Source organism: Electrona antarctica (genome assembly GCF_951216825.1).
Source record: "Electrona antarctica genome assembly, chromosome: 13".
Lineage (NCBI taxonomy): Eukaryota > Metazoa > Chordata > Actinopteri > Myctophiformes > Myctophidae > Electrona > Electrona antarctica.
In genome coordinates this window covers 40,734,210-40,749,190 of record NC_136794.1, presented here as the reverse complement: position 1 = coordinate 40,749,190, position 14,981 = coordinate 40,734,210, and the positions used below count along the sequence as shown (strand labels likewise).

Genomic DNA, 14,981 nt, shown 5'->3' with positions numbered 1-14,981 from the left:
AGTCGTAATGTGGTTATAGGCCTATTTGCAGGGCTCCGGTGACTTCATGTTCCCTTTTACTATACTACTATTATTATGATAGTCTGAAGGAATCCTTTCCTCCTGGGACGACATTTAGATAATGGAAGGATGTGACCACTCGCCGTCCCTGCTTCCACGTTCCACACGGCTGCTTTGTCATTGTCGCCCTCGCCGTTTCCTCCTCGTGACATCAACATTCATGCGCATAAGCCGGGTTGAATACGTTAATTTAATCATGGACGCATAATGCCTGATTTATGCCACTGACATTTGAAGGTGCGTTGCGTTGTGAGCTTATAAAGATCGGCCACTTTCGGTACAAAAAATAGTTAGAGTATAAATCAGGCCTGGGGACTTGCGTTCACACTTAGAAGTGGCCCTAGCTAATGTTAAGTATTCAAACATTTGCTTTGGCCCAACTTGCAGAGAATAAATGCAATGCACGCTTGAGCCAAAGCAGTTCTCTCCATTCATGGATTAAGCCTCTGGCGTTCGGCTATAAAACCCATTGCCGTGTAATGGTACGGCAGCGCAATTAACAATTGGCACGTTTCTGTTTTTTCTGTTGCAAAATGGCACAGTTGCGTCAGTTTTTAACGCTACACAGTCCACTGAAAAGCAGGTAATTTGAGATGATCAATTTGCCTTAACGCTGGCCGGTATCAAAGGCCTTGAGACCAATTAAAGTGTTCACTTTTTAACAATGAAACAATGCAGTTCATACAAATAATACGCTGAAACTACCCACAGTCGGAGCCATTGATAGATAAAGATGAACCAGTTTGTTTTTTCCATTGAAAAGAAGCCTAGACATGCTCAGCGTTGCATGTCCAGCCACGGCAGTGCAGCAGGTACACAACAGTGGTTTTACCACCTCGAAACACTTGTTCTATACTGTAAATTACTGAGTGTTCATTTAACTCTTGAGAGTCTGAGCCACACTCTGCCGGGGTGGCAGTGGCTCAGGGGGTAGAATGGGCCATCTAGGAATCAGAAGGTTCTCGGTTCAATCCCCTCCTCCTCCTGGCTGCGGGTCGGACGTGTTCTTGAGTAAGACAGTGAATCCCCTTCCTCTGCTGTGTATGCGTGTGTGACAGTGTGTGTGAATGTGAAATTAGTTGTAAAGCGCTCTGGAGAAAGCGACTATATGAATGGGGTCTATTTAGAGTTGAATGTACTCTGTATAAATGGCTGTGGGTCAGCGCGTTCCTCCCTGTTAAAACTCAGGAGTACAAATGGAGGGAGCTCGAGGAGCAGCGTCAGGCCCAGAAGCTCCAAAGGCAGCTCCAGCAGGAACAGGCCTACCTGCTCTCCCTCCAGCCCCTCGACGCTAGTAGCAAAACAACAGCCCAGCAACAGAACCTCCTCGAACCGGACAGGGCGAAGCGCCTCCCCAATCCGGACTCGGAGGAGAGAGCGAAGCCCCAGCAGAGCGTTGATGTTGAGAGGTTCGAGTCCGTAGAAAACCGCAGCCCGGAGAGAGATAATGACACCGAACCTCCGGGCCCCTCCGAGCCCCCGCTGCCGCCGGGCCCCGCCTCCGACTGTATCAGAAGCTTGGCCCTCCTCGACCCTGAGCCGGTCAGAGAGGTGAACGACGCTCCGGGCTCACTGACCGCTCTATAGACTGCTTCCATGTGCTTGTGTGTGCGCGTGTGTGTGTGTGTGTGTTGCTCACTCACACTGCGTGTGCTGACTACACGTTGGTGACGGCTGGCTGCTGGTGTGGGGGATGGGATGCCAATCGCTTTGTAGCGTTAGTTCACCCAAAGCCCTTTTTGTCTTTCCCGACTCTTAGTGAAATAGTTTCAAAAGGTTTGAAATGGTTCAAATCAAATGGTTATTTTACACCGGGGCAAAAGTAAACATCTAAATATGTTGTGAGAATACTTGAAGTTTTTACACGGGAACTGCAAAATAATACCGCAAATGACTCTGTGCATACTGTCGAATGTGTTAAGTCATTAACCCATTTAGGCCTGACCTCAAAATATGTCAGTGGTTCTTCGATTTTTCAAAAATAGCAGACCTACAAGCTCGTAGTGCGCCACTCGGTGGCGCGCTACGAGCTTGTAGATCTGCTATTTTTCTATAGCTAAATTATAACAATGTTTAAAACACCAAAAGGGGTTCCCGCCCAAAAGGGGTTAAGCAGTAGATTGCTATAGTTGGGCGTTGTGGCAGCAACGCTTCTTTTTAATCACATGAGCGCTAGCCGCTAGCATCCCTATTCTGGGGATCATAATAGGTGAACATTCATCAAAAATACCCAACCTGCAAGCTCACAACATGACGCGTTACAACGTGTTGCCAGCATGTATGCAGATAGGATAGTTTTGGTGAAGAGATTTCGTGTAGAGAGAAAAAAAAGAAGGCAGCTGCAAAAAGGATGTTTGATCAATCAGCCAAAAGACTAACTTGACATCAGTGCCCTTAGATTTACTCTTGTACAGTAAGTAATAAGTATATTGAATTATACATTATCAATGTACAAGGCATTTACATGAAGGGTGAATCTTAACCCATTCTGGGCGGGAACCCCTTTTGGTGTTAGCATTATGTTATGCTTTAGCTATTGAAAAATAGCAGATCTACAAGCTCATAGCGTGCCACCGAGTGGCGCGCTATGAACTTGTAGGTCTGCTATTTTTGAAAAATCGAAGAACGACTGACATAGAAACATAGCTTTTTCTGAAAACTGTCAGGATGTAGAAGAAATTCATAGAATCGTTCCCAGGTCAAAATGGGTTAAATCAGCCAAAAGACTAATTTGACATCAGTGCCCTTAGATTTACTCTTGTACAGTAAGTAATAAGTATATTGAATTATGCATTATCAATGTACAAGGCATTTACATGAAGGGTGAATCTTAATGTGGCCAGTATGGAGTATCGTAGAACTGCTGTCAGAGCATGAGAAGGCCATCTTGATGAAGGGATTACTGCCCATTCTTAATCTCACACCCAATGTTAATGACAGCTGGACATATCATGTAAAGCCTGAAGCATCTAAAGAGTGTAGAAAACTCTTTTAAAATTAACAGTTTGCATTCATTTTGATTAACACATTTAGGCCTGAGGACGATTCTAAAAAAATGGCTTCTAAATCCTGACAGTTTTTTGAAAAACGTATGTTTCTATGTCAGAGGTGCTCAACCCTTTTGATGTCAAGGACCCCCAGAATTTTCTGTATTTGGCCATGGACCCGAATCTGAAAATATGTTGTTCCTGGGACCCCCCCAGAAGCAAAGATTTGAGTTAAAAATGTTCGCTCTGAAAGAATATACAGTATATTAGGCCTGGGCCGTGGCTCAGTGGTCCAGGCACCTTGGGCTGGTAATCCAGCCTGGCAGTGTGCCGCGGGTTCGACTCCCGATCCCGACGGCCTTTACTGCATGTCTTACCCCCCATCTCTCTCCCCATTTCCTGTCAGCCTACTGTCTGTCCCTCCATAAAAAAAATATAAAATAAAGGCGAAAGCCACACAAAAAAACATTAAAAAAAAGAATATACAGTATATTCAAAGATTATTGTTGGGTTTGAACGTCAGTGCGGTCTTCTGTAGTCCAACCCACTGTGTTTTCACACTCCGTAGCAGTGCATTCCTCCCTCCTCTCTCATTTATACTAGACCAGGGATGGGCAACTTTGACGATGGAGAGAGCCACTATATTTCCACACTCACTCCAGAGGGCCGCATTGCATATTACTGTCGTAGCAAAAATAGCCGATCTACAAGCTCAAAACGCGTCGCGCTGCGACACGTTTTGAGCTTGTAGATCAGCTATTTTTGCTATATTTGAATTGAAATACTGAATTATTGTTTGCTTTTTTTTAATTAGAAACCTGAAAAGTAACCTTTTTATTGATTTTCAAATGGATTTAGTTTTAGTTATGATAACTTTATGAACTAAATACAAATTGTACACAAAAAGAAAATACTACTAATACTAGTCGTTAAGTACTAGTCATTTAATACTAGTCATTAAGTATATTTAAAGCAGGTCATGTTTGCATGTTTGGAATTGCAACAGCTGAAATCAATACTAATATTCTGATATTAACCTGCGGGCCGCATTAAGTGAAGGTGGGGGCCGCATGTGGCCCCCGGGCCGCCAGTTGCCCACCCCTGTACTAGACCATACAGACTGAGAAATAACACCTCCCACAGTGACCATGTTGTTTTTTTAAAGAGAACGGGAAGGTCACTGTGTTTGGCTTTATTTTCTTGGAAGGAAAGCTGTAGGAAAGCTGAGGAGGCCGTTGACTGAGATGTTCAAACAGAGATCGACACACTAGTAGAAATTATTAATGGTTTTATTATTTATTAAAGGAGCATTCAGTGATTTGGGTGATTTGGAAAACCACCCAGTCCGCCCCGGTAACAAAATGTGTACATGCACACACTCTACAGTGGGGGGGAAGTGCAACAGGCCAACAGCATGTGCACCAAGGCCCACCCCCACTCGATCATGATTGGACGAAGGCCCCTCTCATCCTGATTGGATGAAGGCTTTGCCACCCGCCACCAAAACTGAAACTAGGGGTTTTTGACCCCAGGGGCTCACTGGGGACAGGGAGGAACTCCTTATATGGTCAGCACACTCTATAGTAGGGAGGATTATCAAAAAAAAAAAAAAAAAAAGTGATATTTGAATGAAGTGAAATCACTGAATATACCTTTAAGGACAATGCAGCATTTGCATCTCAGCGCACAGGGTTATAATTGCCATATTTTACATTATTAAATGTTATTACATATCATATTAGCATAGATTGGCCTAGATTCTGATGAACAGGTCGCCATCCCTCAAAACGCCACTGCTCTACTATACAAAGTATCCAAAATGCTAAAATAAATTGTGCTACTTTTTACGATTTATGCTTTTTTTTCCCTACAATATAATTTTTCAGATTGTATACACAACTCTGTCAGCCTCACATCATTATTTTGGGGATGGCATTATTGTTGACAATGTGAAATGTATATATAAATAGCCAAAAAAAAAGAAAACATGCTTTGAAATAATAAAATAGGGCTTAATATAAGCAGTACATTTTACCATGCAGGTTCAATGTATTGCAGCTTTTGCAGTCAGAGCACTTATGCAATTCTAATTAACCCATTTTGGGCGGGAACCCCTTTTGGTGTTAGCATTATGTTATGCTTTATCTATTGAAAAAATAGCAGATCTACAAGCTCATAGCGCGCCACCGAGTGGCGCGCTACGAGCTTGTAGGTCTGCTATTTTTGAAAAATCGAAATCGACTTTTTGTTTGATTGATTGAAATATTTATTAACAGTATTAACAGAATTACAGTCCATTTCAAGCACAAACTCAATACAAAGGCTGTTAACTGAGTGGACGACCCAATTAAGCATTACACTTGTTTACAAGAGGGTCCACCATGTTCAATTCATCAAAACATTTAGTGACGTACAAAAGACTGACATAGAAACATAGCTTTTTCAGAAAACTGTCAGGATGTAGAAGACATTTTTAGAATCTGATCTCAGGTCAGAATGGGTTAAGGCATACAGTAGTACAGTACAGTACAGTACAGTAGCAGCGGCTCATTAGCGGCTCAGTGTGGCAGCCTGCTGCTCCCATTAGGACACCGTAGGAGGGAAGGCATGGACATGGCAGATCTGGGTCAAGCGGAGCGTTGTCTAGTAGGGATGACGTAGGGATGAGGGAAAGGGCAACGCGGAAGTTACCTCTGCTCTGCCACGGGCTGCTCCTTCCTTACAGATGGATAAAGGAACAATGGTCATTACAGTGGTGGAAACAAGTACTATTTTTGACCTGAGATCAGATTCTAAAAATGTCTTCTACATCCTGACAGTTTTCTGAAAAAGCTATGTTTCTATGTCAGTCGTTCTTCGATTTAAAAAAAATAGCAGACCTACAAGCTCGTAGCGCGCCACTCGGTGGCGCACTATGAGCTTGTAGATCTGCTATTTTTCAATAGCTAAAGCATGACATGACACCAAAAGGGGTTCCCGCCCAAAATGGGCTAGTAGGGATGACGTTTTTTTGGAGGGAAAGGGCAACGCGGAAGTTACCTCTGCTCTGCCACGGCTGCTCCTTCCTTAGTTACCTCTGCTCTGCCACGGCTGCTCCTTCCTTAGTTACCTCTGCTCTGCCACGGCTGCTCCTTCCTTACATATGGATAAAGAAACAATGGTCATTACAGTGGTGGAAAAAAGTACTATTTTTAACCCATTTAGACCCGAGTTAAAAACATTCACTTTGAAAGAATATATATTCAAAGATTTGCGCCACATTTTTACGTTTTTTCAAAAATAGCAGACCTACAAGCTCGAGTGGCGCGCTATGAGCTTGTAGATCTGCTTTTTTTCAATAGCTAAATTATAACATAATGTTTAAAAGACCAAAAGGGGTTAAATGGCTGAAATGTATATGGGGCTGAAGTGGTTAGTGTATGTTTTGTAATAATATACAAAGCAACTAGTAACTAAAGCTTTCAATTAAATGTAGTGGAGTAAAAGTGTAATATTTGCCAGTGAGATGTAGTGGAGTACAAGTAAAAGTATTGGAAATTGGAAATACTCAAGTAAAGTACAAATACCTCAAAATTGTAATTAAGTATAGTATATATACTGTACGTAAACAACAGCCAGTTGAAATCCTTCCTGGGTTACACATGGATAAAGAAACAATGAGGATTTTACTGAGCAGGTTTCTATTGGGATTATTGGATTAGGTTTTGGATAAATGAAGAAATTAGGCTGTCTGTCTGGCCAACAAAGAACATGTTTTGTTCAAAAACGTAATCTCCACCAATCATCATCATCATCATCACACTTGTTTCACACAGTTGAGGTTAGGAAAGGGTGTAATTTAACTCCTAGGTTTATGTTAAACGGCACTGACTCTGTAAATATCAAATCATCTGCTTTGGAATGCATCAAAACCAAACCCCTGGGGCTCTGTATTTGGTCCACTCTTTTTTTCCCCCCCTCTACACGTTAAATCTTTTCACTGTAAGAGAAAAACTTTTGATCAAATATTTGCCCCCGATTAGGGACTCTTCATGTGCTTAACAGACTCTACCTTACAGATTGGTTAAAATATAATTTTATTGGCCGATGTCGCAGCGGTCACCGGCACCTGACGGCGTGTCGCGGGTTCGGATCCCGATCCCGACGGCCTTTGCTCTCTCCCCATTTGAGCCCTGACACTCTCTCTCTACTGACCTTGACGATGCTCTGTGTTGTAAACCAACAGCGTACCTGTGTACTGTACGTCTAGATGATTTGCTGGTGTGCTTTCTCTGACCCCTATAGCCTGCTAGTAGTACTGTAGATGTCTCCGCTTCGCAGGGTGGAACTAACATACCATAGCGGCCGTTGGCTTTCGTCCACTTAACCTGCTTTCTATGACATACGGTATTGTGTCCTTTTACATGATGTGCAATGTCCTCAAACCATCTCTAATGTGTGTGTCTGTGTGTCTGTGTGTGTGTGTGTGTGTGTGTGTGTGTGTGTGTGTGTGTGTGTGTGTGTGTGTGTGTGTGTGTGTGTGTGTGTGTGTGTGTGTGTGTGTGTGTGTGTGTGTGTGTGTGTGTGTGTATGTGTGTGTGTGTGTGTGTGTGTATGTGCCTCTGTTTATTTATATCTGTGCTTGTTTGTTTTCCCGCTGTCTTTGGGTGTGCACGTGTATCTGCTCTCTGTCTATCCCTGTGTTTGTCTCGTCATGTCCGAATATTTGTCTCTGTCTGTCTGTCCGTCCATCTGACTGTCTTCCTGTCTCTGTCTGCCTGCCTGTGTGTCTGTCTGCCTGTGTCTGTCTGTCCGTCCGTCCGTCCATCTGTGTGTGTGTGTGTGTGTCTGTTCGTCCGTCCATCTGTTTTCCTGTCTGTGTCCGTCCGTCCGTCCATCTGGCTGTGTGTCTGTCTGTCTGTCTGTCTGTCTGTCTGTCTGTCTGTCTGTCTGTCTGTCTGTCTGTCTGTCTGTCTGTCTGTCTGTCTGTCTGTCTGTCCGTCCGCAGGCTGATGAGAGGTATCGTAAGAACATCCAGGGCTCTCCCCAGGCGGCGGGGGCGGTGGCGGCCCCTGTGCCCCCCAAACCCCCCGGGGTGCAGCCCCCTTTGCCCCCTGTGCGCGTGGAGTCCTCCTACCCCAACGGCAACGCGCCGTCCGAGCCGCCTCCCGCCATGCACCGACCCATGGAGCCGCAGGTATAACAAACCACTCACTGCAACCCGCCGATATATAATAATAACACCGCACCCCTACAACAGCCTGTCTCCTCCTGTCCTGCCCGACCTCCGTGTTCTCTCTAGGTCGTCCTCAGACGAGCCCTCCATCGTCGCTTCCAGTCATCCCGGTTCTCCATACATCCGGCCATCTCGTTGGTGTATGGAGTACATCCACCACTATGTTAGTGTGGGATGTCCTTGTGACTGGTGCCCATGTGTTGGTTCCCACAGCACCAGTTTGCTGGCTGGGAGCTCTCGGTGTCTTTGGCAGTGTCCTGCGAGTCTCATTCTCTCTTTTTCTATCAAGGTCGTTAACACGCGGACAGCAGCAGCAGCCCTTGGGGAGTTCACACAGTTCTGACCAGCACCAGTTTTCTTTTTTTCTTCTCTTATTTCACAATAAATTGCGCTGGTTGTCGCTCAATGTCAGGGCTGGGTGATATGGACAAAACCAAATGTCCTACCTAATATCTATAGTGTCTGGCCCGCCTCAATGTCTTAATCCACTTTGACTTTGATCCTAGTTATCAGGTTTGTCTGTTTTCATTTCCTTTGCTCTGACACAAAGTCTCTCACGTTGTCTTTCTGGTTTGTTGCAGGTGGTTTGACAATATGTGTGTGTTTGTGTTCACCCCCATCTGTCGGTTCTTTTCTTAATCTTTCCAGTTCTGATCCTAAAGAGGTTTTCGTCTTAACCATCGTTTTGCAGGTCCGGCTGGACTTGTTCTGGGTTTTTCTGTGGGGATCCTGCTCTGTGGTCCACAGAATGACACGTTTACTGCGTTTTGCTGTGTGTGTGTGTGTGTGTGTGTGTGTGTGTGTGTGTGTGTGTGTGTGTGTGTGTGTGTGTGTGTGTGTGTGTGTGTGTGTGTGTGTGTGTGTGTGTGTGTGTGTGTGTGTGTGTGTGTGTGTGTGTGTGTGTGTGTGTGTGTGTGTGTGTGTGTGTGTGTGTGTGTGTGTGTGTGTGTGTGTGTGTGTGTGTGTGTGTGTGTGTAAAGAAAATGCAATTATTCAAACTTTCCCCCCCAAAAAAACAACAATGTTCAAAAATAGCAGATGTACGAGTTCGCAGTGCGGCACGAAGTGACGAGCTGTGAACTTGTAAATCTGCTATTTTTGAATTGCCAACATTGAAATGGATAAAGTGGTTAAAATGACTGTGAATGATGCTATATTCACATTTGCTGGAACCCCCCCTCCAAGTACCCCTGGGAGTCCCCGAACCACCGGTCTACTGGATGTTCCTGTGTGTCAGAGAGAGAGAGTGTGTTCTGTGGGGCGTTGGAGGAGCTTTTTGAAGCTCTTCTCGTCCATGCTGTTGAGCAGGCTGACTCAGAGTGTGTTCTGTGGGGCGTTGGAGGAGCTTTTTGAAGCTCTTCTCGTCCATGCTGTTGAGCAGGCTGACTCAGAGTGTGTCGTTCATCTCGGCAGAGAGAGAGAGAGACTCATCCCTGCCGAGCGTGAATCATCAACGTTCATTGAAGGCAATTTGCTCTGAATATGTCACAGCCATTTAATTAAAAAAAGAGGCAGTGGTGACTTTTGTATGAGCTGGGGGGGGGGGGGCGTGGCAGCGACTGCAAAATGGATTGACTCATTGTCAAAGCGAGTGCCGTCAGGTATAAGAAGGCGGATTAGTCCGTTTTTAGGCAGACAGACAGGCAGGCAGTGTGTGTGTGTGTGGCGCCGGGATGTTTTCCAATCAAAGATGAATGTCGTTGACAACGCGAAGGCTTTTTCATAGCGGATGAACTGGCAGCTCGTTGAAGACGGAAATGAAAGCGGGATTATTTTTCTTGTCCTCGGGAAGGGGTGGGGGGGGGGATTGCTTTTACAGCTTTGAGTATAGCTGATGGCTGCGCTTAGTGGTCATGTTGAGCACGCAGAAGGTGCACACATGACATAATATACTAGGCGGGTCGGGGGACAAATCGGCTATGTTCCGGTTGCCTGTCCGGCCCATCTATCCAGTATCCACTCTGCAGCTACTGTACAGCTGCTTGTTAGGATGACATTTGGTATACCACCTGAAAATGGCCTCAGGGCCGCTGGCATAGTGGTCCAGGACCCTAGGCTGTTAGCGCCTGAGTGACAGCGTGTCGCAGGTTCGACTCCCAATCCCGACGACTTTTGCTGCGCGTCAGTCAGTCTACTGTTTCTATCAATAAAGACAGAAAACGAATAAATATTTCCTGGAGAGACAGGGAGACCTCTATCATTCTACAGCAATGATTACTATCAGAATAATTATAGAAATGACAAATTACTTTAGTTTTAACCCAAACATATCACTTATTTACCCTGAAAGTTAAAAACTTAGAAACGGCAACATTTTTATAAAAATCCCTGAATGTGTGCATGTGATGTCATGTGAACTGTGCCGTGTATTGTTGTGCGTGTACATGTATTATGTTACTTTACTTTGCACCATTACGTTTGCATGCTAATCTAATTTAATGTCGCCGGCTTTGATGAATCAATTCATGTTCATTCTTGCACTGTCTGGGGAAACCGACTTCTCCTGAGGCTTAGAATAGATGGAGCTGACCAGATGAACGTCCACAAAGAACTCAAACATTCTCCTTCAAAAGAATGTGCACCAGTAGTTTTAAGTCTAATATCTTAAATCCGTGGTTTTCAACCATTTTCATATCAAGGCCCATTACTGGTATTTATTTGGCATTTGATGAGATTTAGCTTCTCATGGAATATTTTGTTATCATTGGATAAGATTTTGTACACAATTCCATGCTGTATTGATGTTGGTACCGTTAGGAGAGACAACATGCAAAGTTTGATCAAAATACCAATTCTTCTACATTCTCTAATTGTGTAGACTTCTTGTAAACTAAGTAATGCAAATGTTTAACAATAATTTGATTTGATTTGATTTGATTTATTTAGAAAAGCAATCATAATACAACATTATAATCAGCGATTCAAGGATTACACAGAAAAGTCCAAAGACTTATTTCCACTGAGGTCCTCTCACACTGAACGGAACAATACTTTAAAATACATCACAAATACATAACAGTACATATACATTACATACACAACACAACAAGTACGACCCTATCCATCCCTCTATGATGACCCTTTATAGGGGAACCTTTTCCAGTAGCCATTGTTTAGTCTTCTGTTTAAATGTCCTCAAATTGGAGGTCAGTTTAACACTGGTTTCCAGGCTGTTCCACTGTGTGGCTCCTATATAAATGAATGAGCCTTTGCCCACTTTACTTTTAAAAGCTTTAACTCTTGAGAGTTAAAGATTTAATAATGTACCAGTCGGTTACCAACTAATTTAGCTGGGGACCACCTGGAACCACCTCAAGGACCACTGGTTGAAAACCACTGTCTTGACCCATTTTGGGCGGGAACCCCTTTTGGTGTTAGCATTATGTTATGCTTTAGCTATTGAAAAATAGCAGATCTACAAGCTCATAGCGCGCCACCGAGTGGCGCGCTACGAGCTTGTAGGTCTGCTATTTTTGAAAAATCGAAGAACGACTGACATGGAAACATAGCTTTTTCAGAAAACTGTCAGGATGTAGAATACATTTTTAGAATCTGATCTCAGGTCAAAATGGGTTAAATATGTCGGTACTATCATCTTATTTGACATAAAGTACATACACATATATAACTACCAGTCAGTGAAATGCTACTGTTTACTGACAGCATACACACAATGCTCTAATAATGCAAATTAACCTTTTGATATTTCGATATCGACCACTGAGTGAGTTCACGTGGGCGGTTTCATCCATTTGTTGTCTCAGGATTTGTTCAGCCTCATCCACTGCCTGTGCCATGCCCTGCCGTACTTGTTGTTCTGTTCACTTTACATCGCTTGTTTACGTTCACCCCTCTGTCACTCAGAAAACATGGTAGAAGATTGTGTGTTTTGTGGCTCGGGCTACAGCTTTCGTTTTGGTTTTGTTTGCTCAATTCTTTCTTTGCCATTTTGTCATGTTATGGCTTGTTGCTTTGTTTACCAGCTTGTGGTTTCAGAAACAAGCGTCCAAACCACTTTCAACCTGACAAGTATAGGCTGAAGTTGTTAACCACAACACTATCTTTCACTACGTGCTAACTCCCAAAGTAGAATTCCTAGAACACTATAAAAGCAATATTATTATAATTTAATATCCAAAGGAAACTAATTGTAATATTCCTATACATAAAAAAAAAAAAAACACACACTATTCGGTGAATCTATCAAATTAATCAAAAGAATAACCTCCAAATAAGAAAGTTTTCAATGGTTACGGCGCTAGTTCAGCCCCAGTGACAACAATCGAGGGTACCATGTTTTCTGAGGGTGTGGGGTCGGCCCCCTCCTCTTTGACAGTGTCTGTCTGTGTTTTCTGAGGGTGTGGGGTCGGCCCCCTCCTCTTTGACAGTGTCTGTCTGTGTTTTCTGAGGGTGTGGGGTCGGCCCCCTCCTTCCTGACGATACCGTGTTTTCTGAGGGTGTGGGGTCGGCCCCCTCCTCCCTGACGATACCATGTTTTCTGAGGGTGTGGGGTCGGCCCCCTCCTCCCTGACGATACCGTGTTTTCTGAGGGTGTGGGGTCGGCCCCTCCTCCCTGACGATACCGTGTTTTCAGAGGGTGTGGAGTCGGCCCCCTCCTCCCTGACGATACCGTGTTTTCAGAGGGTGTGGGGTCGGCCCCCTCCTCCCTGACGATACCGTGTTTTCTGAGGGTGTGGGGTCGGCCCCTTCCTCTCTGACGATACCGTGTTTTCTGAGGGTGTGGGGTCGGCCCCCTCCTCCCTGACGACACCGTGTTTTCTGAGGGTGTGGGGTCGGCCCCTTCCTCCCTGACGATACCGTGTTTTCTGAGGGTGTGGGGTCGGCCCCCTCCTCCCTGACGACACCATGTTTTCTGAGGGTGTGGGGTCGGCCCCCTCCTCCCTGACGACACCATGTTTTCTGAGGGTGTGGGGTCGGCCCCCTCCTCCCTGACGACACCGTGTTTTCTGAGGGTGTGGGGTCGGCCCCCTCCTCCCTGACGATACCGTGTTTTCTGAGGGTGTGGGGTCGGCCCCCTCCTCCCTGACGATACCGTGTTTTCTGAGGGTGTGGGGTCGGCCCCCTCCTCCCTGACGACACCATGTTTTCTGAGGGTGTGGAGTCGGCCCCTCCTCCCTGACGACACCGTGTTTTCTGAGGGTGTGGGGTCGGCCCCCTCCTCCCTGACGATACCGTGTTTTCTGAGGGTGTGGGGTCGGCCCCTCCTCCCTGACGATACCGTGTTTTCTGAGGGTGTGGGGTCGGCCCCCTCCTCCCTGACGATACCGTGTTTTCTGAGGGTGTGGGGTCGGCCCCCTCCTCCCTGACGATACCGTGTTTTCTGAGGGTGTGGGGTCGGCCCCTCCTCCCTGACGGTGTCTGTGTTTTCTGTTGTCCTGTAAGGTCCGCTCCCACCTGGCCGCGTTAAAGAGCAGTGGCAGCGCAGCGATGGCCTCTTCCTCCTCGCCCTCCTCCTCCTCCTCCTCTGCCACCGCTCCTCCTCCTCCCGTCGTGTCCCGATCAAACTCCTTCAGCGAGCCCCCCGCCGCGGCCCCCCCTAGCTTTGCAAACCTCCATCTCCGCAACGGCCAAGAGCAGCCGCACCACCATCACCACTACCACCACAACCACCACCACCCAACATCATCCTCGCCATCCTCCTCCTCCTCATCATCATCCTCATCGTCATCAACGCCTGCACGCACTGACCCCCAGCAGCCCCACCAGCAGCAGCCATCCCAGCCTAGGCCCACATCCCATGAGCCAGGCAACACAGAGGAGGTCCCACCCAGGGTAAGGAGGGGAGGAAATGACGCCCCCCCCACCCCAACCGCAGTAGATGTAGAGTGCTCTTTGTGACTATGAAACTTAACCCATTTTCATTTTATTGATGAAAGTTTAGCTCAATTTAGATACGTACGCTTACCAAAAACGACATCAGTTCTTAGGGAGGAAGTATTTATTGGTTCCTGGGGGACTTTTCTGCGCAAGGGGAAGGGGCGTCTTTTAGAGCAGCTTTTAGCTTTTAGCTCAAGACCCAAAAGAGAAATTAGACGTTTGTCCGGGACCCAAACTAGTGAAAACATATTTTCACTACTTCTTGAAGATTTGTTTTCTAATGTATGGAATTTCTTAGATTTTTCTTTGATTTCTTCATGAAATTACTGAAAAAAAAGAAGAAACAAAAAGCATTGAATTTTGTTTTTAATTCATGAATTATTTTTCTATGTTTTGGGAATGTTTTTTGAAAAAATGTTTTGAAATAATAGTGAAAAACAAAACGTAGGAAACAAAAAAAATAACGGGACCCATAAAAATGTGTCTGCATGTACTGTAGACTGGGTGAGACGAAGGTCGAACCGGATCCTCAGCTATAGCTGCCTTTTAAGCATTCGTTTGAACCCCACCACCCCCCAAAAACAAATACAAAATAACCAGCTCAGTGGCCTTGTGGTTAGAGTGTCCGCCCTGAGACTGGGAGGTCGGGGTTCAATCCCCGGCCGGGTCATACCAAAGACTCTAAAAATGGCACTCGGCATCAAGGGTTGGATTAAGGCCCTGCGACATACTAGCCTAATGTCCATGGGGTGTACTTGTACATCAAGCTGCCTCACGCTAAAGAAACAGGAGATAGGCTCCTGCCCTGTGGGCCTCATGGCTCGGCAAGGCTACTTACCCCCCAAAATGCACTCCCACTTTCCCTGACATTGAGGCATTAG

At 45.5% G+C, this 14,981-nt stretch overlaps 1 protein-coding gene across 8 annotated transcripts in view; it reads left to right on the top strand.

Moving 5' to 3' along the window:
* Window positions 1-14,981, top strand: part of LOC306934769 (mitogen-activated protein kinase kinase kinase kinase 4-like) — a 143,444-nt gene that overhangs the window by 104,798 nt on the left and 23,665 nt on the right. For 3 of the 8 annotated variants that reach the window (XM_079517530.1, XM_079517533.1, XM_079517529.1), the window contains exons 15-17: window positions 1,249-1,611; window positions 8,035-8,223; window positions 13,666-14,055. In XM_079517530.1, coding sequence (XP_079373656.1) covers window positions 1,249-1,611; window positions 8,035-8,223; window positions 13,666-14,055 — 942 coding nt within the window. The remainder of the gene's footprint in view (window positions 1-1,248; window positions 1,612-8,034; window positions 8,224-13,665; window positions 14,056-14,981) is intronic. The other 5 variants (XM_079517534.1, XM_079517536.1, XM_079517531.1 and 2 more) reach the window with 3 other exon arrangements.